The sequence below is a fragment of the Manacus candei genome, unplaced genomic scaffold, assembly GCF_025592945.1.
Source record: "Manacus candei isolate 608988 ecotype Guabito, Panama unplaced genomic scaffold, ASM2559294v1 h1tg000008l, whole genome shotgun sequence".
In the NCBI taxonomy this organism is placed as follows: Eukaryota; Metazoa; Chordata; class Aves; order Passeriformes; family Pipridae; genus Manacus; species Manacus candei.
In genome coordinates, this window is record NW_026138056.1 from 4,861,269 (window position 1) to 4,888,435 (window position 27,167).

A 27,167-nucleotide genomic window follows, 5' to 3' on the forward strand; every position below is an offset into this window, starting at 1 on the left:
AACCCTCACCACCAGCTCCTCAGGACAAGAGAGACGTGGAGCTCCTGGAGCGGGTCAGGTGGAGAGCAACATAGATGATTCAGGGTCTGGAGCATCTATCTCATGAGGAAAGGCTGAGGGAGGAGAGCCTCTTCAGCCTCGAGAAGAGATGACTGAGAGAGCACCCTGTCAGTGTCTAGAAGTATCTAAGGGGAGGGTGCCAAGAGGATGGAACCAAGCTCTTCTTGATGGTGTCAAGCTACAGGATAAGAGAACAAGCAAGAACTGATGCACGGGAAGTTCCACCTGAATATGAGGAAGAACGTCTTTACTGTGCCAGTGACCTCACACTGGAACAGAGCCCAGAGAGGTTCTGGAGTCTCCCTCACTGGAGATATTCAAGAACCATCTGGACATGATCCTGTGCCATGTGCTCTAGAATGACCCTGCTTGGACAGGGAGGTTGGACCAGATGGATGACCCACTGTGGTCCCTTCCAACCTGACCCATTCTGTGATTCTGTGAACTACCAGCATAGGAGTTTTGCTTTAAACATGCTAATAACAGCCATGGTTGGGGGGGACACGCTGCCAAGCTCAGCGTGTGTGGGGCTGTGCCCAGCGGCGAAGTGATTGTGGAGAAATACAGCTGGTTTAGGTAGCTCAGTTTGTAAGCAGCAGATTGAGCTCTGGGTGGGAACCTGAGACCAGACCATGACATGCCAAACATTTACATTACAAAGGGCACAAAGACAGGTGGCAGAATCCAGGTGAAAGGACACTGGGAGACACCAGGAGGAAGAGAGACTTGTGGGCAGCTAGGACTGTGAGGAGATAAAAGCCCAGGGGTTCCTTTGTTGGGGGTCCATCCTCAGATGCACCAGCTCGGGTTGTTTCTGTGTTACTGCGCCATGAATAACTTGCTTTATGGAACTAGACACCTGAGACTCTGTTGAGGGAAACCTAGGGTCGAACTGGTAAGGAAACCTGCTCTGACTGGATATGATGGGATATGTGGGGAATCAAGTGGGGCAGCCGTGGGCTCACTGGAGCTGCCCACTGTGAACGGGCTCAGTCCCAGCAGTACCAGTGGCCTTGGAAGTGTGGCTGCCACAGTGTCGTGAACGGTCAGACTGGAATGTTTCCTCAACAGTGATGACGCCAAATGCCTGAGTTCACCTGGAGGACTTTGCACAGAGTAATTCTACAGTGAACATGTCAATATGAAATGCCCTACATAGTGGGGGAAAAACAGGACACAAGTTTTTCTACTTCCCATCACCAGGACACTGTCACAGGGTAAACTGGCCCCTGCAATGGGGGAACCCGCCCTGCTGAGTGGCGCCAGCCAGGCTGGGCTGGGCTGGGCTGTGCCCTGCCACGTCACCCCTGCCCTTGACTCAGCAAAGGGATCTGGACAAGCTGGATAGATGGACCGAGGCCAATGGCATGAGGTTCAACAATGCCAAGTGTCAGGTCCTACCCTTTGGCCACAATAACCCCAGGCAGCACTGCAGGCTAGGGGCAGAGTGGTTGGAAAGCGGGCCAGTGGAAAAGGACCTGGGAGTGCTGGTCGAGAGCAGCTGAACATGAGCCAGCAGTGTGCCCAGGTGGCCAAGGAGGCCAATGGCATCTTGGTTTGTATCAGAAATAGTGTCACCAGCAGAACAAGGTAATTGATTGCCCCCCTGTGCTTGTCATTGGTGAGGCTACACCTCAAATACTGTATTCAGTTCTGGACCCCTCAGTTCAGGAAGGACACTGAGGTGGTGAATCAGGCCTAGAGAAGAGCAACGAAGCTGGTGAAGATTCTGGAGCACAAGTCCTATGGGGAGTGGCTGAGGAGCTGGGTTGTTTAGGCTGGAGAGAAGGCTCAGGTGGCCGTATCACTCTACAACTACTTGGAAGGAGGTTGTAGCCAGGTGGGGATAGGTCTCTTCTCCCAGGCAACCAGCCACAGAACGAGAGGACATAGCCTTAAGCTGCACCAGGGAAGAGTTGGACATTAGGGAGAATTTATTTACAGAAAGAGTGTTTGGGCATTGGAATGGGCTGCCCAGGGAGGTGGTGGAGTCATTGTCCCCGGAGGTGTTTAAGGAGAGACAGGACGTGGGACTTAGTGCCATAGTCTAGTTGACATGGTGGTGTTCCAGTCACAGATCGGGCTCGATGTCTCGGAGCTCCTTTCCACCCCAATTAATTCCGTGACTCTGTGACTCCGTGACCAGCTCTGCGACAAGCGCCGGCCCAGCCCCGGGGGGGGCGGGGTTCAGGCTGGTGACGGCGGTGGGCGTGGCGACAATGACGTATCGTTCGCTCCGCCCCGGAGGGCGTGGCTCCCGGGGGGGCGTGGCTCGGGGTCGCCCTTCGGACGCGGCGGAAGTGCCCGGGCGGCGCGATGACGTCAGGGCCCGCGGCCCGGCGGTGACAAGGGGCGGCCATGGCGCACCGGTACCTGCTGCTGGCGGGGGGCGGCCGCCGCCGGGGGTTGCCCACGGGCCCGCTGCACCAGCTGCTCTGCGGGAGGGGCCTGCTGGGCAGGGCGCGGCCCTGCTTGGCGCAGGTGAGCAGCGAGCGCGGCGGGCGGGGGAGGGCCGCGGTTACCGTGGCGGCGGCAGCGGGCGGCCCCGGCGCGGGGAGGGGCGCCCCGCTGCCCGGGACTGGGGGCTCCTCACTGCGCCCCGCGGCCCTCCCTAGCTTGTCCTCATCCTGTTCGGCGGAGGCGGCCCCCGGCCTGCTCGCTACTGGCCCTTCGGGCGGCGGGGAGCCAGGGCCGGGAGGTGGATGGGCGGGTGGGCGTGAGCGTGGTGCACCCCGAGCCGGTAGCGGCACCGGGTCCGTGCGGGACAACCTGCGGGCCCCGCGGGCTCTTGGGTCCTCTTGCTGAAGGAATATGCAGCGGCACCCCAGAGCTGCTGCTGCTGCTGCATCCCTCCGGTATTCATAGGATCATAAAGTGTTAGGAGTTGGAAGGGACCTTAAAGATCATCTCGTTCCAACTTCCCGCTGCAGTGGGCAGGGTCACTTCCTACTAGACCAGGTTGCTCAGAGCCCCATCCATCATGGTCTTGAACATTGCCAGGGTTGGGGCATCCACAACCCTTCTCTGGGCAACCTGTTCCAGTATCTCACCACCGTCACAGTATAGAATTTGTTCCTAATATCTAACCTAAATGTCCCCTTTTTCAATTTGTACCCAGTACTCCTTGTCCTGTCACTACAGTTCCTGATGAAGAGTCCCTCTCCAGCCTCCCTGTAGGCCCCCTTCAGATACTGGAAGGTTGCTGTGAGATCTCCACACAACCTTCTCCAGGCTGAACAGCCCCAGTTTTCTCAGCCTGTCTTCTCAGAGGATGGTTCTCACTTCCCAAGTGCTGTGACCTACCTAAGTCAAAAGTTCCTCTGTTGCTTTCTCAGGGTGATGATTCTAGTGAGGTGGGTTTGTGGCTGTGTGAGGGACTGAAATGTTGAAGGTTAATGACTCTGAGCGGTTTGTTTGGGTTGGCACTGTTGGAAAAGAGGAGGCTAGTGGCTGCTTGATTGCACAGAGCTGTGGATCTCAGTCTACTGTTCTGGGATTAACTGGTAAATTAACTGGTAAATCGTGATGGCTTGGTGTTCATTCTTACTAAAATGGCCTTTATGTTTGCTAGTACAAGATGTGCATTACCCTTGTTGACAGCCCTGACATACTGGAGGAATGACAGGCCTGTGCTGCTGCTTGGGAGCAGCTTAATTCCAGCATCTTGGGAGATGCTTAATTCCAGCATCTTCCAATGGCATCTTGGGAGGGTTGCTTTGTTTTCCCACAGAGTGGCAAACAATCAGGCATTTGTAGGTGTGGAGGTTATCACCAGGATAGTGGTAATTGTGAGATGACTACACAGAAGGATGTTAGTAACGTAGTCCCCAGTACAAATATGTGGTTCAGTTTTAATGTTGAATTTGTGGGTTTTTTTGGTCAGAGCTGAACATCATTACAGCAATAAATAAAACGCTGTCAGCAGCGCTGCTAATCTCTCAGGAAGCTAATTCTTATTTCTTTCAATAAAATTTAATGAGTTTTTATTTGGAATTGAATTTAGGAAGGGGACTTTGTATTCATTCTAGCATCTGGCTGTGTGTGTAGGCAGCAAAACAAGGAACTTTATTTTCATAGAAGCTGTTACTTTTTTTAACTGATCTTTCTTTTAAAAAAAGTTAGCAGCTTGGAATCATAAGAAAGGCTGGAGAGGACCTTAAAGATCATCTAGTCCCAACCCCCCTGCCCTGGGCAGGGATGCCACTTACTAGACCAGATTGCTAGGAGCCCTGTCCAACATGGCCTTGAACAGTTACAGGGATGGGGCATCCACAGCTTCTCTGGGCAACCTGTTCCAGTGCTTCACCACCCTCTGAGTAAAGAATTTCTTCCTAGCATCTAATCTAAATCTCTGTTCTTCTAGTTTAAGAACATTCCCCCTTTTCCTATCACTGTCTGCCCTTGTAAAAAGTAACTTGCATTAAGCTGAATTTCTTTACCAGCTTTTTGTTGTGTCTGTCCCCCTTCCCCCACAATATGCTTTTATGTAATATTTTGGTAGGTGTTAGATAATTAAGACTTTTAGCTTAATTTTAATTTGATTTGGAATTTGTTTATGGATAAAACTGTAAGGTTGTAACTTTCTAAAATTAATGGATTCTTTGTCTTTTGCTTGCATAGCTAAGCAAGTAGATTTTCTGATCTTGCCTTGGGTAGCCTCAGTTTTTAAAAAATGTAATATGCTTACAAAGGTTTGTAGACTTGTAGTTCTGCTTATGATCTTGGGTTTATGTTACACTCTGGTGTAGTAACATTTTATGGGTTATTTTAACTGTAAAACTGACTTTTGTGTACTTTGCTTATTTAGAATTTATATTAAAAAAAAGGTCTTGATTTTTAGCAAGGTATCACAAGGTTTGCCTTAAAGAAAAAAAAAAGAGAGAGAGTTGTTTTTTTTTTTTGCTTTATATGCTCTGACAGTTTTTATCTCTGACTGAGAGAAGCTGAGCAGAGTTTCCCAGTAGACAGTCTGAAACAGCATCCACTCAAAATGTGCTGTGTTTGCTTTCCCTTTGATGTTTAGGCGGTGGGTGTTCTTATATCAGCTAAGCCTGCTCTGGCATTCCCACTGCCAGACAACCCAGGGACAGGCCCTGTGTCAGGATCAATATGATCAGTTTTTGTGCTGATGTTTTACAGAGTTCTTGAGTATCTCCAGTGAGGGAGACTCCGGAACCTCTCTGGGCTCTGTTCCAGTGTTCAGTCACTCGCACAGTAAAGAAGATCTTACTCATGTTCAAGTGGAACTTCCTGTGCATCAGTTCCTGCCCGTTGCCTCTCGTCCTGTTGCTGGGCACCATCAAGAAGAGCCTGGCTGCATCCTCTTGGCACCCTCCCCTCAGATACTTATAACAGACATTAATGAGGTCCCTTCTTAGACATCTCTTCTGGAGGCAGTCAGGTGACTTACTGAATATGCCGTGAAATCAGTTGTTCCCTTTTCTCACAAAACAACTTTAAAGCACTCAGCTCTCTGCATATTAACTTGACAGGTGACTGCACATTTATTCATGGAATTTAGGATCTATAGAGACAATCTAGCAACAACCCAGTCCTGTAATTCAGGTCTTCCTCAAAGCTCCATTTGCTTACCCTTCTCTCCTTCACTGAAACTATAACTTAATGCTGTAGTAAACCCATGCTGGTTTAACCAAGCCAGGCAGTTGGGTTTGGTTTGGCTTACTTAAACTTTTCTTCTAAACATGAGCACTTTCTTTATTTTAGCTGGAGTAAAGGTTTCTCTTTACAAATAAAAAGTACTCTGAGTTTACAGAAGAATTAACTCCCCAATTTTTGGGTGTTGTAGGAGACTGACACAGAAGAAAAGCCAGTATAACTAGGATGTTTCTTGGAGTTTGATCGGTTGCTGCAACATTCACTACCTGTCTGTATTTGAACTACAGATGGTCTGTGGCAAGCTGTTTTTATTTTATTGCACACATGGATGCATACCATTGTCCTAAAGCCTCTTCTAGGAAGCACAGATGCAATTGCCTGTGCTGGAGGTCATAATGTATTGAACCTAGTAACTGTTCTGTACGTGAGCTGCTCTCCAGACTATCTACACTGCACCTGCTTTTCATGATCAGGAAAATTTCCTCTTGGGTTTTCATTATCAGATTTTATTCAGAGACATGCAGTGGCACAAAATTAATGGCTTGATCAAGCAGCCCAAGAATTCTTAGCTCAGTCTACAGCAAAAGCAAGCAATAAGAACGTTTTGGTATTCCTCTTGGTTCCAGCAGGTGGAACTACGTGGCTGCTCGAAATAAGTCTCCTATTTCATCATTTAATCAGGAGTGGAGGGGAAGCTCCCATACAGAGGACTTGAGGAGAGTTAGCATTCAGTTAATGGTACATCTGTATTCCTGGGGTACTTTTAGCATGCAATCTAGCATTCTGCAAGTTTCTTTAATATGCAAAAATAGATTTTGTTTACAACCATTGTACTTTGACTATAACGTGGAGCTTTCCTTCACAGATGTAGTCCCAGAGGTGCTAGTCCTAGATGGACGTTTGCTATCTTGCAAGGATACTTTGAGTCACGTTTTCAGGACCTGTTTTTCAGTTGGTGGCGTTTGTTTCTTGCATTTTAGTATTTCTCTGGCTCTTAAGGTAAATAGCCTCTGGTCAAAAAGAACAGGAGACTTGAGTGCCTTTATGGGGTGGAAGGGAATGGAGGCAGAAAGAAAGTGTGTGGGGAAATCTTGGCACGCATAATATTTTGTTTCTTAGAAGTGTTGGGAAAGCCTTATGAAGGGGACAAGTTGGTATTTTATTTAAAATATGTCCTTCTTGAAGAAATCAAGTATGATTTCTCTTTAATAAAATTGCAGTTTACTCTGTTTTTAAGTATTCAGTTACGATACCAAAAGTTTCTTAAGAACTAGTAAGTTTCTTTAAATTTCCCTGGTCATACTTAAATGATGAATAACAGTAAACAATTAGCCTTAGAACAAGGCTTGGGTTTGTTGTGGTTTTATAACTGGATGTTTACCTGCTCAGGGCTTTAAGTCTTCTTTTTGAACTGAGATTGCTCCTCTGTGTTGGTTTCTTGTCTGCCACATCCCTTTGTTTTGGATTCAAGCAGATCTTTCATATTCAGAAGTTAGAAGTTCTTAACTATTTGAAAAAAGATGCAATTCTTTAACAAAACATGATTCAGTATTGTACAGTCACAGTTAGTGTTGCCCTTAATTGTCATTCAACTGGTATTATGAAATATTTCCCACGGAATCAATATGTATTTAATGTTCATAGCTTGTAGTGTTTCCTGCTTGATTTTTCTCTTTTAATAAAGAAGGTTTTTTTGTATGCAAGATGAAATTCTATTCTTAACAATGAGAATAAAAATTTATTTGGTGTAGAAATTACTCAATTAACTTCTTTTTCCATTGTCTTACACTCTGGCCCACAGCAGTTACGGTGAAGACTCTTGTAAAGTTCCAGTTGTAAAGTACTCTCTGACTAGCTGCATTTAAGGACTACTAGAAAACTTGAAGGTTTTTGTGGCACCTTCTTTGTTGCTTTATGTTTCTTTTCATCTTTCAGCTCTGTGAAAAAGTTACCCCTGGAGTTACTGCTGACAGAAGTACTATCTTGGCAAGTGTAATCGCTGCTTGCAGAAGGCTTTTCTCTCAACCTCCCAAAGGTGATTATAGCTTTGATAAGTGAAATGAAGCAGACTGCATTCCTTGCTGCGGACTGCACTTGTGTGCTATTCAGGTTTATTGTCTGTGGGGAAGTAAGTTCTACTAACCAGCCATTAATTTTAAGATAGAACATTGATTTATGGGATTTTTAGGAGCTATTAAAGAGTAAGGGGTTTGCTTAACTTCATGCTGTGCAATGCAATTTTCTGTTGAACTAAGCTTGTCTGTCTCTGGTTAAAAAGGTAGCTTTACTTTAGGTTATTAAATACATGTGATATTTTCTTGTCAACAGTAGTAAATTTATTTCTGGGCACCTGGTAGAGCTTTTCAACAAAAAGACAGGAACAAAGCTATTTTTGCAGTCTATATGTTGCTAGCTTCTTTGCCGTTGTATACATTCAGGTTGTGACTACTGAAGTACAATGACAGAACTGTGAAATAAAAAACAATTATGAGCTCCTTAACTCTTTCTTAATAGGATTTGAAAAATATTTTCCTGATGGGAAGAAAGCTAATGGAACTAAAGGCGCACCTGCAGAAACAAAAGGTACAAAAAGCTGCTTGACTTCAGTTCTTTGTGGAGCATGTATTCATTAAATTAGATTTTGGAGTAACAACTGTGGGTTTGGGTTTTGAGTTTTTTCTTTATTTTTCAGGGAAGATGTTTCGGTACCAGATTAGTTTAAAAGTGCAAATTGATGTGTTTTTATTATACATGATACGAAAGCAAAATAAATATCTTCTGGAATAGTATTTATTTTCTCTCATGCTTCAGTTGGAATGCTGCCCTTAAATTCTTGTTTTACTGTTTCCTATTAGTTGACATTAGCCATGCATTGAGAAATTCTCTCTGTGCGTAGCTCTCAGCTTTTCCTGAGCCAGCTAAAATACCCATTTTGTTGTATGGAATAGCCAGAATTGTCACACTGGGTGAGGATCCAGAACAGCTCTTCAGTTCTGGATGTCCAAGTGCCATCAGTTAATAGACCTCTCTTCTGGTTATAACTGTGTGAGATAGTCCATCAAGTGGCAGACAGACATCTATCTATTTGCTTTTCTATGGAAAATGCTGTTTCTCACATCACCTAATTATTGTAGCATTGCAGACATTTTTCAGAACAACTCCTTAATATTAAAACTAACAAAAAATAGTGTGAGATTGATATAAGATGAAAAGGTAATTTTGTTGTGTTTCTTAATTTTTTTGTTAGAAGCAAAGCAGGCTAGTGCCCGACAGCCTAGTGGGAGTAGTAGTGGAGGAGGTGGCAGTGGTGGAAAAAAAGGTGGCAAGAAAGAAGACACTAACTGGTGGACCAGATTACAGAAGGTTTTGACTTTAAAATATCTTTATGTTACTGTCTTATCTCCATGAAATAACCTTGCATGTTTTCTGCTTTTTAAGGCCATATTTTGATTGCCTAAATCTTCCTTAAGCCTCCTGTGCCTAGCATTTCATGGTACCTGGCTCTAGGTGGCTCCCTACTCAGTGCCTTTGATAAATAACTGTTTTGTGTATGATTCCAGAGGAATCTGCCTCTGGTTCAGAAACGTTAATGGAATTTTAAGCTATGTGAGTGTCATTGCTAGTAGTCAGTATTCTTACAGAGGAGCCCCAGGCCTTAAAAGGCTTTGTGTTTTGTTTTACGGTGTCAATTTGTAAAACTCTCTGACCACACAATGCTATTTAAATGTAGTTTGCTCTTACTTGTTCAGACCTTAATGGAGTACTTAGGAGTTTCTTTTTGAAATTTATTGCCATTAGCTGTAGCACAAAGATGATAGAATCTGACACTACAGGGATATAAAAATATTTTTCTGATTTTACTTGGGGCACATAATATTTTTCTTCCTTCTTGGATTTTTCCTGTAAGTTTTTTTCCTTTTTTTTTTTTTTTTTTTTTTTTCAGTATTGCATGTAGTCCCAGAGAGCAAGAATAATTGTTTTAGAATGGAGGCTTAAAGGTCATGTCATGGATGGCAAATTTTTTTCTAAAACCAATACTTCACAGATCAAAACTGTTCAATTACTGTTTGTAAAACACTTAAAGATTTTCTACTAGTGTAATTCCTCAGTTGTATCTGAAGTTACTGAAGTGTGTTCATACAGCAAAGTAAGCCTTTGTTTGACATTCTCTGTGGCAACCTGGAGGGCAGGGAATAGAAACCAGAAGGAGATACTAGAACCTGTTTGTTACCTACTTACTGTATTACAGACTCTAAAACTCTTTTTTCCCCTCTCCATTTCCTAGGGTGACATTCCATGGGATGTCAGGGAGTTTCGGATGTACGTAGTGGGAAGTTCATTTTTTTGGACAATGGTTGTATACTACTTCTTCTTCAGGGTCCCTGGGAGAGAAATCACATGGAAAGACTTTGTCAACAACTACCTTTCAAAAGGAGTGGTGAGTAGTGAGGGAAATCAAAAAATCAGTGTGCTGAAAATGCTCATTTCTGCCTCCCCACTTACGCTTGTGTTCATGTGTCTGTGGAGTGAAAACTGGCTCAAGAGTAACTTTTGAGGGAGAAAGGGATAAGCTTTTGTTTTAATCAGTTCCCTGATCAGATGTTCTGGATGGATGTGTGAAGGTCGATGTAATTTCAAGGGAGGAGAGGGAGCAGCTCAGGACAAAATTTCTTTGTTGGGTGGCTCATGTGGATGCTGGTTTGAAGGTGCAGTGTAGCTGCACTCTCTCAGAGTATGGTTTTGTAGTACAGGTAAGCTGACCTAAAGGCTTAAACAGGCATGGCAACTGCCTTTAGAAGAAGCTTACTGCTAACCTTAAGCACTTCCATGAGCCTGTCCCTCTGAATGAAAAGGTTTTCTGCTTGTTTCGTGCCTCAAATCAGTTCCTCAGGGAATCTGAGAAGCAGCATTGTGAACAGAAAGGCGAGGGTGGGGAATGTAAGAATCCCTTCAAGGACAATAAATTGGCATCTCTTCAAGGACAGTAAATTAGTCTAACTATGTTGTAAAATAGCCTCCTCTCTTTGTTTTCACCTCTCCTATTTCTTCTTACCTGGAGCCACTACTGGAGCAATCAATTTTATCATCGGTGTCCTATCTCTCTGTAGAACTTGGCAGCTTTCCACACTTGGAGTAGTAGGTTGGTGATGCCCTGAAGCTCAGGAGATCATGTCTTACACAGGCTTTTTCCACTTCAGGAGCCACTAGTCCTTTGCTTTGTTCCCTCCCAGCTTGTAGCTTCACCTACAGGTTAGGAAAGCATTGGCTTGCTTCCTCCTTCCTCTAGGTTTCAGAGCTGGGATTTTCTGTTAACAGCATGCTTCCTACTCCTCCATTACTTTGGTAAACTGCTAAAAGGGTGTTTCTTACCTTTCTTGATCTTACTGATCTGTGCAGAACTGCTCTGTGTGCTTCTCCCCTTCTGCCTAGACTGTGTCTTACAGTCAGTCCTGTTCTTAATTGATGATTATGTGTACGTCTTGTGAAAAAAACCTTACTGATTGTATTTGTTGTGAAGCAGTAGGACACTTAGCTTGGTAAAAAGATTAGTTCAGCTGTTAGAGTGAACAAAGCCTGAAGCCCTGTTGCAGAAAAGCATTGTAAAAGTAGGCTGTTGCACAAAACCAAGTTTCTCGTGTCTTTGTAAGATGTAGTCTGGATGTTCAGATAAACTAAATATGTAGCTATCAAATGCTCTTGGTTGCCATAGTGATGGGGAGAAGCCCACACTACTGGGGTTACAAGCTTTTCAAAACAAAGATGTTCAGGTAGTGTTGCATGAAGTCAGTTTAGTTCTATACACAGTGACTTCCTAGCTCATGTTTTGCTTTAGTTCTACCAGAAATGACCACACGTTGCAAGTTCAGGGAATAACCTTACTAATCTGTGTGCAATTCAGGCCCAAATTCTAGAACCATTGCTAATTATAAATGCTTTAAAGATGCTGAAGCCAGTTATTTTATGGAAAGAAAAAGTGGAAAAGTCTTCAGTTGTCTTCTGAAGAGACCCTGTCAAATTCAAGAAACTAACCATTTGGGGAGACTTCTGAAAAAGGACTTTATAGTATATACCTGCAAAACCACGGTTTAGTTTTTGGGTTTAGTTTATATGGTGTTACCTCAACTAAATACTTCTTTATCTAACTGATGCTTATTGTGTTTAGTATGGTAGCACAGGAAGTCTTTTTTTGTATTGGGGTAAACAATTGTAAGAGCAAAGTTAAGCTTTCCTTCATTCTGTTCAGTTTGGTCTGTTTTGGAAACTGCTGTAAGAGTTTGGAGTCATATAATTTATTGCTTTTAGTGTATGACTACTGAAATAGATAAGTATTGTTTAACTATTTCACTGTAACTGTGATTTTTGCTGAGGCATGCATTGGGTTTTTTCTTGAAAAAAGGCTGTGAGGTCAGTCTTTCAATCTAAATTCTAATATGCCCATATTCCTTTCTTCCTGATTACATACATGATTCCTAATGGCAAACAGTAGATTGTGGAACCATCCTGATGTACAAGATTAATTTTATTCTCCTTACTGGAGAACAGAAAGATTCGCTTGTGGTATCTGTAGCTCTTAGCTGTGATGGAAGTGCAGTGACTGTGAGCTCTTCACACAAGTTTTGTTCTTTCCTCCTGCAGGTGGACAGACTTGAAGTGGTGAACAAGCGCTTTGTGAGAGTTATCTTTGTTCCTGGGAAGTCTCCTCATGAATGGGTAAATGCTTTTAGTATATATACATGAGACACTAGAAACAGCAAAGCAGTCTTTTTAGGTAAAGTTTGATATGAAAAGCTTGGTCTGGAGCATTAATAGTATCTCAATCTAAAATATGTTTTCTGCCTTATTGTTACATTATCCTACATTGTGTGTTTTTCACTTTACTGTACCAGTTGTTTTGCCACAGATACCTTAAAACTATGGCAACTGGTTCCTTTCCAGCACCATGCTCTTAATACAGACATGTAAACAGGAAGAGTAAGAAACTCTGCTGAAGGTTCTGTAGTTTTAGCTGCTGTTTTCCATCTGCTCAAGAAAATCCCAGACTTAACTGTACATACTTTTGGATCTTTTCTACTCCAGACTGTTTTTAGCCAGTTATTTGAGAACACAAAGAGAAATGTTTAATTTTTGTCTCCAAAGTACTTATTTCAGGGAGTTGCTTTTCTAGTATCACTTTTCCTAGGGAGGGTTAAAGTAATGCAGGCAAAAATTCTCCAAAGAGTAATACCCAGTGGCAGGGACCTATTAAAAGTAGATAAATAAATATCTGATAGACAATGTGGAAAATTTAGAAGAATCATCAGAGAAGTTTATCAGGTTGTCTAGGTGATGGAGGTTTCTTAGCTGACTTCCTGAAATAAGGTTTGCAAGTCCCTCCAGGATAAAGTGAAATCTGCTGTAGTTACTTAATCAGTGGGTTTCAGTGTGGCTTATTAGTATGCCTACTCTTTAGCCCACATACCATCAGTTGCCTTAGTTTCTCAATCACTTAATACTCGGAACTAATCTGTTTTTAATTTTTCAATATTAATGTAAGTAGGGGCAAATCAGGCAGGTCATAGGGCAGAAGGGGAGATTTCTTGAAAAAACTGAACAACACTGAAAGTAACGTCTGGATTTGTTTTTTTCTGGTGGATAATAAATTTCATGATGTTTTTTTGTGAAGACAGCTTACTTTAAAGCTAGTATAGACTCTGAAAGTAGAGAATTGCTTTTCTTAATCAGAAGGGCTGAGACCTTCAGGTGAAACAATAAGTTGTATAACTGCTGTGTTTCCAGGTTCAGTGCTCTGTATTATTCTGACTGTATAGCTCCCTTCTGTTTGTTCTGGAGAAAATGCCTGGATTTCTGTTTGTTTGAAGTGCCCCAAAGCTATCAGGTGTTCTGATTTCTGTAGAAGTAATGATACACTGTGTATTCAGGTTGGTAGGCTTTAGATTTATTATGGGCCTCTTACATCAATTACACATTTGACCAGGCAGCTTAAACTTGGTCTGAATCTGGTCTGATAATTTCTTGCGTACATATTAGAAGTTGGCTTGTAATGAAGCTGGGATAAGGTGTAGGGCACTTTGTGGTGATCTCTGCTTTTCTTCTCACAGTACGTCTGGTTTAATATCGGTAGCGTGGACACTTTTGAACGGAATCTTGAAACTGTGCAGCAAGATCTCGGAATAGAAGTGGAGAACAGATTGCCTGTAGTCTACTCCACAGAAAGCGATGGGTAAGAAGTTGCTTTAAAAGAGTCTCTGAGAAAAAGGTGGTTGTATTTACAATAGAGTAGGTTTGTAATACACGTGCCCTAGACTTCTTTAGGTGGTGGTATTATCAGAGTAACAATCAGCTTGGGTTTATTTTTGAGTGTTAATTGTAAGAGAAGCTGTTCAGTACTTTGTCTATGGAGAAATCCATATCCTCTTACTCTAAATATAGCTTCTTATTACATAAATGTTTGTTTACTGTTACTCCTTTCTTCACTTAAGCCCTTCCTCCCGGTGACATATACTAGAGCGAGTCAGCCAAGCACAGCAGTAGAGCTCCAGAGATTGCACTCATGTAGATTTTTTTTCCTCTTTATCTCAGAAATGTGGGTTATCAGTAAAGCTTAGAAATTCTATGCTCACTTATAATTGTGCTTCTTTTCCCCATTTTTGTTTTTGCTGAGTGTTGATAGAACCTCTTGTGAGCTGTTTGTTGAAGCTGTTCCTTTCCACAGACAAAATCTGTACAGTGCTCAGATACTATGATAATGAGGACTGTGTTAGGATTTTTGGCTTGTACAGAGCTGTACTAGAAAGCTGGAGGACAGACTGTGAAAGATAATGGGCAGTGAATAATAAAAAACAGAACAAAAAAACCCCAACAAACCAGAAGCCCCAAAAAACTCTGTAGCCTTGAAAAGGAAAATGGAGACATAGAAAGAAGAAAATGTAAAAAAAATTGAGAAAGACCTAAAGGAAGAAGAGCAAGTATGTATTTTAGAGAGAAATTTCTGCTTCAAGTTGTAGCATACGCTGATTATATGCAACCTAATACAACTTATTTTGAGAATATAACCAATTGCATAACTAGTCCTATGAATTTATCTTTGCAAAAATGAGATACTTCTGTTTATTAGGTAATGCAATTTTTCTCTGTAAAACTCATCAATGTCACTTGATGTGCTCGGTTTAAAAACAAGCAACAGTCAGTATAACAGTTTGTTCTCAATTTTGTTTTGGTTATTTCCCAGTGTGAACAACCCTGCAGAAATAAAAGTATTAGGAGTTAATCGAGTATTAGTCCTGAATGTGTTTGTTTATGGTGGAACTAACATCTTTTATGTGTTATATGCAGTAATGGATTTTTGTGATATATGTGTTTTTCTTTGTTTTTTTTTTTCTTCACAGATCATTTCTCCTGAGTTTGCTGCCTACGATCCTGATTATTGGTTCTTTGCTGTACACATTAAGAAGAGGTCCTGCAGGCTTAGGTCGGGGAGGACGTGGAATGGGTGGACTTTTCAGTGTTGGTGAAACCACAGCCAAAGTTCTTAAGGATGAAATAGACGTTAAATTCAAAGATGTAGCTGGCTGTGAGGAGGCCAAATTAGAGATAATGGAGTTTGTTAACTTTCTGAAAAATCCTAAACAATATGAGGATCTGGGAGCAAAAATTCCAAAGGTAAGGGATTATTGACTTAGCAGATAAAGACTTTATTCTTTTGGTAGTCCTTGGTATTCTAAATTGTACTAGGATGCAATGCTTTCCAGCTTCTTTCTTGTCACAATTGGAAAAAAATAAATAGGCATTAAGTGCCAGCAGTGTCACTGTGCTGCCAGAAGACTTGTCTTGTGGAATACTTTATCTGTTCACATGAGTCAGAAATGATACGTCACATACATGTGTAGCATCATTCTTGCATATATTGTTATAGAATTGCCTTTTGGCATGGTAGTCCACCTGATGACATACCTTTTTTTTTTTTCTTGTTTAGTATGTCAATCAAAGAAAACACTGTTCCTGTAAATCTAAGCTAGCAATATTGCATCTGTTTCTTTTCTTTTACTTGTTTAAATGAGGTATTAATCTTCAATTTGTTTCCTTGCATAATTTTGACTGTGGTGGAAGAAAAGCCATTGGACTCGACATTGTAATACGTAGATCTTAAAGTTTAAGATATTTCATAGGCTTAAGATTGTTTTCTTCGTGAGGAAAATATACCCATTTCTCTTGCAGGGGGCAATTCTGACAGGTCCTCCAGGTACTGGGAAAACACTTCTAGCTAAAGCTACAGCTGGAGAGGCTAATGTACCATTTATCACAGTCAATGGCTCAGAGTTCTTGGAGATGTTTGTTGGTGTGGGTCCAGCTCGAGTAAGTCTTTGGCCTTGCTCTTTTCTTTTGGTATTGGTTGTTGAAAGGATGTTTTCAAGTTTGGGAGACAAACTATTTGATTACAGCTGAAGTTCTTTCTTCTATGCAGATTGCTTACAAGTGATGCCAGATTCTTGTCTAAACACAACAATCATAGAAATACCTTTCATAGAAGAAACTAATGCAGTTCAGTATCTGGTTGCAGGCCATTAAGGATTTACCGCTTCTCAGAAGCTTAAGAACACAGAACAGAACTCTGCAAGCTCTGCTCTGAAGTAAATTTACTAGCTGGGCCAGAAATACGTAGCTCATTTAACTACTGCTATGGGAATGCCTCCTCCTGCTCTAAATCATTCCTGTTTCTTTGAAGGACTTTATTCTCTTTGTAGTTTCAAACTCTTAGCTATAAAGAGTTGTCTAGAACACACAAATAAACTTCTGGTTGAAACAGGAGTCCAAGGGTCATGGAATTAATGATGGGTTTCTGGAGATCCGGTGATTTAAATAACAAAATATATCTGTCTAATACTTTTTGTGCACTTTTACCTTAACTCTCTTAAAATAACTCATTAAAAACATGTTAAGTGGTATGAACAAGTTACTGATGATATTTTACTGTAATAAAAATTTGGGAAAGTATTAGGTATCCTAAAATAATAGTGATACTCAGACCACATTGACATTAGTTGTCAATACGTACCTGACGTGTCCCAAAGCAAAGTGATTTAAACTTTTGTACTGGTCTGTGCAAATGATTATCAGCTTTACTCCCCAGTGAAATCATTTGGCACAACTTTGGCTGTGAATTGAGGTTTCAACACAGTTGATGATTTCTGATACCTGTAGAAAACAACATGAGAGAGTATTTTAGTTTCAGTTCCTATTAATTCATCATTTTTAAATTGGGATGTGCTAGAGTTAAAACTGCTTACACAGCCCTGGTTCCTTTGGTGCTTTTTTAGTGTATATGCATTATGGAAACTTCTAGTTCTTTTCCTTCTGAAAAACAGTTGTATGTTTCTGGATTTCCATCTTTTTCCAATGAAAAGATAGCTCACTTTGAGCATCTAACACTTTTTCCTGGTTTATCATATTCCTTCCTTGTACTTTTTTCAAAATATCTGATTGACTTGGTGTAGTAGAGTGTACTGTCTAAAATTTGCATCTCTTTAAATATGCTGTACGTTGTTTCTCATCAGAGAAGCCTTCTCTAATTGCCTCACTAATGTATAAAGTAGTAAAGCTCTGAGGTGCATATAATTCTCAACCAGTTCCAAATTCTTCCATAATTTTTCAGTTCCTGTTTGCTTCGATTCCCCAGTTGTAGACCTGTTGACTCACTGAACTGGTTTTAATGAAGTCCTTCTGATATATTTGCAAGCAGAGCAGCATTGTATGTTGCATCTAAAAGTCACATTATGCTGAAACTACCACAGTAGAATTTTATGGGTAATATCTTACTTAGAATCTGAAAGTCTAAAAAAAATTTCAGCTATTTATTCATGTCTCGCCCATTTTTTCCAGATTTCTAGAAATAAATTTAACTTCCAAATAAACATTTGGAGGTTAATTAAGTTGTTGGTTTTTTTTTTAGCCCATGTAAGGGAGAGGCAGGAGGGCTAAAAGTCAGTGTTTGTAAAAGCACGTTGTTAAAGTACAGTGGTAGTGGCTTGTAAGTAAGCCTCCAGTTAGAGCTACATGTAGGAGCTGCATCACCCTGTTCCAACTACAGAAAAAAAGACTTTATTTCCTCAGTATAAGCAATGACTGCATGGTAGCATTCCTGTCTGGTCTGTAATACTGTGTGTTAAAGAGCTTAAAAGAGAAATCTTGCTTTAAATCTCTGAAGTTTGGAGGCTTTTATCACTGAAGATGTATTTCAGTTATGCAGGAAAAGTCATTTCTTAAGTCTTCGAAGTTGTTTGATGTTCTCAGTTTATGGATTGAGAAAGGATTTGGCAGCCAGTGGGCCTTCATATTGGTGATTCTTGCTGAGCAGCAGCTACAGTGTAACTTATCATTGCCTTGGTTGCTGGCTGGAGTCTTGGGAATGGTACTGGATTGTAAGGATCCTGTTACTGATGTGCCTCTTCTCCTCCTACCAACCCCCCAGCTCTAAACAGTTACAAACCAATCTGATGCATACTCTGTTCTTCTGTTAAGGTTAGAGACTTATTTGCTCTGGCTCGTAAAAATGCCCCGTGCATTCTCTTCATTGATGAAATAGATGCAGTAGGAAGAAAGAGAGGAAGGGGCAACTTTGGGGGACAAAGCGAACAAGAGAACACACTCAATCAGCTTTTAGTAGAAATGGATGGTAAGTATTTAATGTATAATATTACATTATAATGACAAGTATATGGGAAAGAACTAATGTGCTTGTTCAGACCTGTTAACCAAGATTTGGATTCTGGCCTAAATCCAAATTGTTTCTGTTTCCTTGCTTCCTAAAATGAAGAACGGTGACTCATTTTGCTGCAGCCTGGTGTTTTACTAAAATTCATTCAGAAAAAAAAAGAATTCTCATTGTACATCTCCTAACTCTTTGTCATAGTTGAATAGACCAAAAAATTCTTCTCATGAGATCAGTCTGTCGGTAAAAAAAATACAGCTAGCCATGCTGGTTCTGCAGTTTCCTGAGCAGTTAATCTATTATTGTGTTTTGAAGATAAAGCAGGATTTGATATAGTACTTCACAAAGCAGAGCCCAAGGCCATTTTCTTGCTTGTTATGAAAAACTGGACAATGCTGTAATAAATAGATATATTTTCAGCTCTAAGATCATTTGTTCAAACTTCTTACATGACCCTGTAAAGTGGGCAGTCTTTTTATTACTGTTTAATTTTTTTTACTCATGGAAATTATATTTATACAGATTTTTCTCTTTATTACATTTCTTCAACAGGATTTAATACAACCACAAATGTAGTAATTTTGGCAGGTACTAACAGGCCAGATATTTTAGACCCTGCTCTAATGAGACCAGGACGCTTTGACAGGCAGATTTACATTGGTAAGTTTTAGCTGCATGGCTGTGTCCTTCTGTGTTTGTGGAATACCATTGAAGTCACTCCGGCTTTTTATATAAGTAACTTACTTGCACACATTCAATTTGAATATATATATACATGAAAAGTTAAATCATATGTCTTTTATCTTAAAGGACCCCCAGATATAAAAGGAAGAGCATCCATTTTCAAAGTTCACCTTAGACCTCTGAAGTTAGACAGTATCTTAAATAAAGACAACCTAGCAAGAAAGCTCGCATCACTTACACCTGGATTTTCTGGTAAGTAACTCCTAATGCTGCTGTTATTCTCAATTTACCAGTTAGTCTGTAGATATTTTATTTCCCTACTACTGGTTTTCTTTCACCTGATCTTCTGGATGGCATTCTGTTTCATCGTATTTACTGGTACAGCGTGAAATTCTTTTTGCCCGTTTGAGCAAGTCGGAGATTTCTGAGGGTCTTAAGTTTTGTCTGCTTCAATCAGGGTAATTTAGCAAGTGGCAATTTCTTCTGTCTTCAGTAAAAGCAATTGAGAGGTTTCTGCTGTCACTCATGTGTGTTCTTCCTTTATTTGTCCTTTGATTTGTTTGTTGCCTTCTTGAAAAGTGTAGAGAAGACTTGTTTTTGTGGAATTAGTGTGCATATTCTGTAAGGGAATTTCTGTTTCTGGATGTAAAAACTGCTTCCTGGAAACATACTGTAACCTTGCTTTGAATTAGGAATGGATGTGAGAACTCTTATTACTGGCTTGTGATGTAGTTAATTTAAAATTTGAGTTGACCAGTAGTTGAATTTTTCACTGTTTTCCTGGTCTATATAGAACTGGCTTTCTGAGATCTGATTGTCAGTGTTTCTGGCAGTGATAATGTTGAAACTAAGTTATCTCAATAATGTTACTGTAAATAGTGTTATCAAGTGGTTGGCTTGAAAGCAGTAATGTGAAGGAATATCCTCTAGAGATAAGCCAATAGCTGAGCTATACTGAATTCACATGTAGGAAATTTATGCACATAAATATATGCTAGTTTAAGTATAGTCTTTTGCAGACAGAAAATGAAGGTAGAACAAGTACTCCACTGGTAATGAGCTCTATTTTCTACCTGTCTACCTATGAGAAAAATCCTAAACCCTACAACCGTAGTATGTGTATTTAAATATCTCTTGAATAATTAAACTGTTTCAGAGCACATTATGTTTATTTTTCAAGCTCTGTGAGAATTTATGGCAAAGCAGTTATAGGTAAGGTTATCTTTATGCTAAACTCAGAGAAAATTGTTGAAAATTTATCAGTAATTCATGCCTTCTCTGCTTTTAGGTGCTGATATTGCTAATGTTTGTAATGAAGCTGCTTTAATTGCTGCAAGGCATCTCTCAGATGCTATAAACCAAAAGCATTTTGAGCAAGCAATTGAAAGAGTTATTGGAGGTAAGTGAATCGCATCAATTGTTTCTCAAAAATTATAACAGGACAAGAAACTTCCTTTTTTTATATATATATATATATATACATACATACATATATATATATATATATATATACACAGAAAGCCATGCTTTGAGTCTTTCTGCTGGTCTTCCAGGTTGCTTTTTTTTCGCCTCCTAAAAACACCTGAGATTTAGAAAAGAAGTATCCTGTCTATATTGTTGACTTCTATAGTAGAGGAAGGGGTACAAAGAGAAATTTCATCAGGACACTTTCCTAATTTCTTCAAAATGGCCAGAGGAAAAGCTGTTTGAATTTAGGGATGCTTTTGACTGCTGCTAGTCTGAAATAGTCTGGAAAACTACTCGATTTTTAAAGTGCAGATGTTTTATTTAGATGTTTGAATACTCTTAAGAACTTACTTTCAAACTAGAAAGTCTAATCAAGGACAAGGTTACACTGAAACCTGGAAGATGTAAATTTCTAAACCTTGCAAGGTTGGGGTGGGCTTTTAAATTATTTTCAGTAGGTCATATACATGGCCTCTAAGCATTGCTCACCATCTTTCTAAATGAGGTAAAGGATTTCAGAGGAGAAAGGTGTGTCTGAAACTATTAATCAAATTTATTTTATAAAGGTTTGGAAAAGAAAACTCAAGTACTCCAACCAGAGGAGAAGAAGACAGTAGCATATCACGAGGCAGGGCATGCAGTTGCAGGGTGGTTTTTGGAACATGCTGACCCACTCTTAAAGGTAAGGAAAGTAATTTGAACCAGTAATTTAACAGTAGCACGGACAACATCTTTTTCTTTTGAAGGTTTTTTTTTTCCCCCTAATGTTGAGAGGGTATTAAAATATATAATCTCGCAAAAATTATTGTGTGTCAGTTTTAGAGTACTTTTTTTGGTTCATTTCTTGTAACTTTCTTCACTGTTTTCTGACTTGGCAGTTACACAATATGTAGTATAAATGTCCTTGGAAAGTGAGAGACCTGATCCTCCCATGAGGAGGATCTGCCTGCCTTATAGCTGCTTTTTCTCTAAGGCTTTCACTATAGATCAGCAGTTTAAGTTAGTCTTACCAGGTTACATATATAACCTGAAATATAACTATAAAAATTATCTTCAGGAATATAAGTATAAAAATTATCATTTGAAGGCTGAATTTTAGTTTTATTTTGCCTTTTTTTTGAATGCACAGCTTGACAGATTGAATATAAAGGAAAAATCACCCCAATCTCCCTAACTTGCTTTAACATTCATAGTTTTGCGTAGCTGGGTTTTTAATTTCATCTCAAGTTTAAAATTAATCTTGTACAATTTACTGCTGGAAGGAAAAGCGTTATTCAATGTGGAAACTCCTTCAACTGTTCAGAATGCTAGAGATGGAGAAATGCTGCTGTATTCTCTCTGATACAGAATATATAATGCCCAATATGTAACTCTCAAGGAATTGTGTATTTTAATTAGAGTATTTTTAAAATCCCATACAGTTTTTACAAAAGATATGACAGTGGTTTTACCTTTCTTTTCCAGATATTCTAGTAGTTGTTATCCCAGTTTAGAGCTAGCCAGGGCTTTTAAGGATAAAACACAATGGGGGAAAAACTGTAAATGGAAATAATATCTGAATTAAACCTCAAGGGTGAGTATGGTGTAGGCTGTGGTATAAAAAATTAAGCCAAACTGAAGAATGCTTTATGTTTTCTAACACTGTTTAGTTCTAGCAGTCTGTTAATTTTGATTGTAGGTATCTATTATCCCACGTGGTAAAGGACTGGGTTACGCTCAGTATTTACCCAAAGAACAGTATCTTTATACCAAAGAGCAGCTACTTGACAGAATGTGCATGACTCTGGGAGGACGTGTATCTGAGCAAATCTTCTTTGGAAGAATAACAACTGGTGCCCAAGATGACTTGAAGAAGGTGACCCAGAGTGCATATGCTCAGGTATGGGCTTAAGTGAGACTTTTTTTTTGCTGTATTGTTTTCTTTATCTACTACCTACCAGTAATATTTGATAGGAGGTAATTTGATCAGGTATGTCCCTCAAAAGCGTAGTTTCAGAAAATATTAGATAAATAAACATTATGCTGATGACTCAAGTATTTTATTTGTCTTACCACAGCAGTCCATGCATTAGGCTTTGATTACTGTCCTACATCTGCCCACAGGTACATATAGGTTGCAGTTGGATTCAACTGGATTCAAATAGAGGTGGAAATTTTATACTTTCAAAATGGAATTTAGTGCTCAGATTTTATCATCTCATCCTACATTTACAGTTGCCCAGTTTGAAGACCCAATTTGGGTTCACACTTAAAATCCAGAAAAACCTTGTATTAAACCACTGTTTGCTGTCAGTTAAGGCTGTGGAAATTAAGACATCAGTTTGTGTTTGTATCATACTAACTAATGGAGATGTGTAATTTGAAATCTTATCAATGCAGTGACTCACCTAAGTGTAGCTGTGCGCTACACACGGGGGCATTATTACATTTCCTGCATCAGCACAAAAGATGTTATCTTATAAGACACTCACAAGGTGAGCAATTGACATTTTGGAGTATGCTTCTCTTCCCCTGCACACTTATCCCCAGCCTCCAAATCCCACCTTCTTCCTGGTTTCTGGTGTGCTGCTTGTTACCCCAGTTCTGGAAGTAAATGTGCAGTGATGTCCTGTTAATTTTATGGGATCTTCAGTGACTCTTGTTTAGTTTTAAATTAAAAAAAGTTTAAGTGTAGACTTTTGTTCATGTTAACAAAAAAAAACATATCAAACTTCTCTTAAGGAACCAGCTTGGTTTTAATGCTGAGATCTCTTTGAATTCTGAATGTTCTTTGTTGTACCTATATTGATCTTGCTAGACTGAGAAGTGCTGCTTTAGTAACCATCAAATTGATAGTAGCCATGGAGTGAATAAATAAATAACAGAGTTTGAACTTGCTTCTGCCTTTGCTGGAGCAAAATGCAATTTAAAACATCCCTATTTGGCAACTGAACAAGTCAATATTCAGTAATGAGTCAAGCAAGATAAGAGTCGTTTTCCCCTTTGTAGAGGAGTGTCTTGGGATGAAATATAGCATGAGTTTTTGTACATGATAAGACAAAAGCTTAAAGACCCTCTACTTTAGTACTTAAGTCAACTGATCTTTATGAGTGAGTGGAATATGCTAAACTTCAGAAGTATTTTCAATTGGAATAACGCTTATATTTCTGGTAAAAGAAAAAGAGTTTTACTGATTAATGAAGGCTGGAGTGTTTCTTGTGTAATATCTTACTATTTAAACAACAAAGCACTACATACGTCACTAGTAACCACCTTGAAATGGTGATATTTGTCTCTTTCAATTTAATCAATAAAAAGAAATAAGTGAAAGTCAAGTAAGGTACATGAACTTAGGTGGACTTGAGTTTTCAGGGAAGGGTTGGTTTTAGAGGAAAAGACTGGGTCATAGCAGAATGACTTCATCCTTTCAGTTTTATTCACCATATTTTACATCAACATACCCTAAAATCTCACTGTCTCATCTTTGTTTGTTTGTTTGTTTGTTTTTCTTTTTTTCTTCAGATTGTTCAGTTTGGTATGAATGAAAAAGTAGGGCAGATTTCCTTTGACCTCCCTCGTCAAGGAGACATGGTATTAGAGAAACCTTACAGCGAGGCAACTGCCAGATTGATAGATGAAGAGGTGCGGTCACTAATTAACATTGCTTATGAAAGAACATTGAATCTTCTTACTGAGAAGAAAGCAGAAGTGGAGAAGGTGAGCATTACAGTATTTTTAGCCACTGGGTTCCAGCTAGTAAGCCAAACCCTGAATTGAACCGAATCAGATTTAAAATAGTGACTATGAAAGTAGATGAGGAAGTTTGCTCAAAACCCAATTGATGTAATCGTGAGAGTTTGTCACAAGACGCAGGTAAATAGAAACCTCCTTCTGTGTTGGAACATGTCTGAGCTTCTCATGAACATGATTTATGTGGTCAATATTCATTTGGAAAGTTGGAGGAAAGAGTCTGTCTGCTAAAGAAGGGTTTAGTAGATGTGCTAGACAAATATGAAACTTAAAAACCCAAAGACAAAATACCAGACTTCCAATTCATTAGGCTAAAAGAAGCTCTGTAAGAAGGGAAATTCTTATAACTTCCTCTCTCTGAATTCCTTTTGAACGTTAATAAAAAGTACCTTACTGTCTTTTTTCTTTCCTGTCCTTTGGCTGCTTGTTATCTCCCTCACTGCAGCTGAGATTATTCCTGTGCGTATTCTCTTCCTCCATGCCAGAAAGCCTGATAAAGCAAAAGGATAATTTTCCAGGCTAGGCATCTGGTAGAGTTATTGACAAGGCAAGTTTGTATGGGTTCTGTAAATGGTGTTGTAGTAGGCCACCATCCCAAAAAATATCACTGAACATGGTTTGTGCTGAACAATGCACTTGCTGATCCAAGAAGATTGCAAACTCCCCTGGTAGAGTATTGTGCACATTGGTATTTTATGGTGCTGTTTAGCTTGTACATAACAGCAGCCCGATTGAACTGTCGTGGTTGATCAGAAGGGAAGGCTTGTTTTCATCTATAGCTTAATGTCTTGCATCAAGAGCCTTTTGGCAGCAGCAACAATTGTTCTGAAGCAACAATAGCAGCAACTGTGGCTCATAGGGAGGGCACTTTTCATATTTGTCAAAGTAAGATTTTAAAAAACTTGTATTTTTGCTACCTAAATGCTCATGGGGAAAAAAAAAGTCTCGTATTTGGTGAACTCTGAACAACCTGTTTTTTCTATCGAAATTAATCAGTGCCAAATTTGGTCCCAAACTGCCTTAAATTCTTCCAAAGAGGACAGTCAGCTTAGGTATTTGAGGTCACTTGGTCTGTTCAGCTTGGAGGAGACAGAGGAGAGACCTCATTGCAGTCTACAACTTTCTGAGGGGAAGAGAAAGGGCAGGCACTGATCTCTTCTCTGTGGTGACCAGAGACAGGACCTGAGGGAATGGCCTGAAGTTGTGTCAGGGGAGGTTTAGGCTGGATATTCAAAAGCGGTTCTTCACCCAGAGGGTGGCTGGGCACTGGAACAGGCTCCCCAGGGAAGTGGTCACAGCACGAAGCCTGACAGAGTTCAAGAAGTGTTTGGATGGTACTCTCAGGCACATGGTGTGACTCTTGGGGATGGTCCTGTGCAGTGCTAAGGGTTGGACTGGATGATCCTTATGGGCCCCTTCCAACTCAGCATATTCTGTGATTCTATGTCTGACATAAGTTGTTGTTATCCCAGGTTGCCCTGCGACTACTGGAGAAGGAAGTGCTCGATAAAAGCGACATGCTAGACTTGCTTGGTCCAAGACCATTTGCAGAAAAGTCTACTTACGAAGAATTTGTTGAAGGTACAGGAAGTTTGGATGAGGATACTTCACTACCAGAAGGCCTTAAAGACTGGAATAAAGAGCGTGAGAAAGAAAAAGAGGAGACAACAGATGAACAGGTTGCTAGGCAGATCAGAGGAGGGATGCCATTTTAACTGTCTGCTGAAGTTGACTTGCACTCTGGAAGAGAAGCAAACTCACCGAGTTTGTACTTCAAAACAAAGAAATATTTATTCAGTCAAACTGTATTATGAATGAGTGGAAGAGTGATCTCTTGTGATAAAGATGTTCTGCTTCGATGTATGTATGCAAGATCATCAGTTCACTGGTAAAAGGTGATCATCCTTCATTTGCCAGCTGAAGAAGCATACATTGGATTTGAGCTGCAATGGAATGCCAGAACTGAGCCTCTCAAACTTTGAAACAGTTTGGATTCATGCACAAACTTTGTGGCACTGGTCTCTCTTTTCTTTAAAATGTCTGTAAGCTTACAAAAATCAAAGGGTTTTTTGATTATTTATCTAAACTATACCTGTATGTGACCTGTTTCAAAAAAATATAACAGAATCATACAAAATGCATTGTTGAATGTGAAAGTCTGGTCTTACAAAGTACTAGCTTTGCAAAACTATCTGACTCTTTCCCCCTCACCTCATTTTGATTTTAGAGAGTTTGTCTACAGACAACTGCCATGTAAGTTGACACTGAAACTGGACAGTTGCTTAAATACCTTAAAATGTACTCATGGTTCAGTGTCTTAAATTAAACTCAGTTTGGCTCCTGCAGTTTTACTAGTCAGTTTTTTACAGAGTTCTGTAAAATATTGAACATATGAATGTGTTGTGTAAATACAGTTTGAGTCAATAAAAACAGTACTTTTCTGAACAAAGCTTGCCTTTTTTTTTTTTTTTTAATATATTTTCTTGGTATAGAATTCAGACCAGTACAAAACTTTCTCTCTTAAATTAGGGTAACAAGGTTGTGCTCACAAATGCCAAAACCAGCAGCCAAACCCAGAGGTTGCGAGAGGTTTCATATTGGTTTGCTTAAACTAAAACTATGGGGCTTTTTCCTCTGCTTAGTTGAATGCAGTTGTCTTAATAATCTGCTTCTGGTTGTTTGCTGCATGCTAAGGATTCATTAGTTGGAGATTTCAGGTCTTCAAAAATTAAGGGCCCATGTCCCCATCCCAGCAGATGGGAAGTGTGGTTGGGAGTTAAGTGGGGAAGGAAAATGAACCAAGCTTCTCTGCTGGACTAGAACTCCTTTAAGGCTTACAAGTCAGAGGGCAGCTTAAGGAGATAACTAGTGATTGATTCCATCTGTATATTGCAACATAATGGAA

General features: G+C 40.1%; 1 protein-coding gene across 1 annotated transcript; it reads left to right on the forward strand.

Annotated features, from left to right (window-relative positions):
• Positions 1 to 2,323: 2,323 nt before the first annotated feature.
• AFG3L2 (AFG3 like matrix AAA peptidase subunit 2) lies at positions 2,324 to 26,711 on the forward strand. Its single transcript, XM_051773344.1, has 17 exons — positions 2,324 to 2,541; positions 7,612 to 7,711; positions 8,191 to 8,259; positions 8,924 to 9,039; positions 9,962 to 10,114; positions 12,313 to 12,387; positions 13,776 to 13,897; positions 15,063 to 15,336; positions 15,892 to 16,029; positions 18,193 to 18,346; positions 18,935 to 19,042; positions 19,193 to 19,318; positions 20,355 to 20,465; positions 21,100 to 21,215; positions 22,212 to 22,412; positions 24,035 to 24,229; positions 25,735 to 26,711. Exons 1-17 carry the CDS (start codon positions 2,419 to 2,421, stop codon positions 25,975 to 25,977), a joined length of 2,424 nt encoding a protein of 807 aa, XP_051629304.1. The 5' UTR covers positions 2,324 to 2,418; the 3' UTR covers positions 25,978 to 26,711.
• Positions 26,712 to 27,167: the final 456 nt, after the last annotated feature.

What these genes read in the sequence shown, in the direction of transcription:
- AFG3L2 (XM_051773344.1), top strand. Translation starts at nt 2,419, where the DNA reads ATGGCGCACCGGTACCTGCTGCTGGCGGGGGGCGGCCGCCGCCGGGGG. An exon ending in TTGGTGTGGGTCCAGCTCGA is followed by an intron (nt 16,030 to 18,192) that starts GTAAGTCTTTGG and finishes TCTTCTGTTAAG; the next exon opens with GTTAGAGACTTATTTGCTCT. An exon ending in ACTTACACCTGGATTTTCTG is followed by an intron (nt 19,319 to 20,354) that starts GTAAGTAACTCC and finishes CTCTGCTTTTAG; the next exon opens with GTGCTGATATTGCTAATGTT.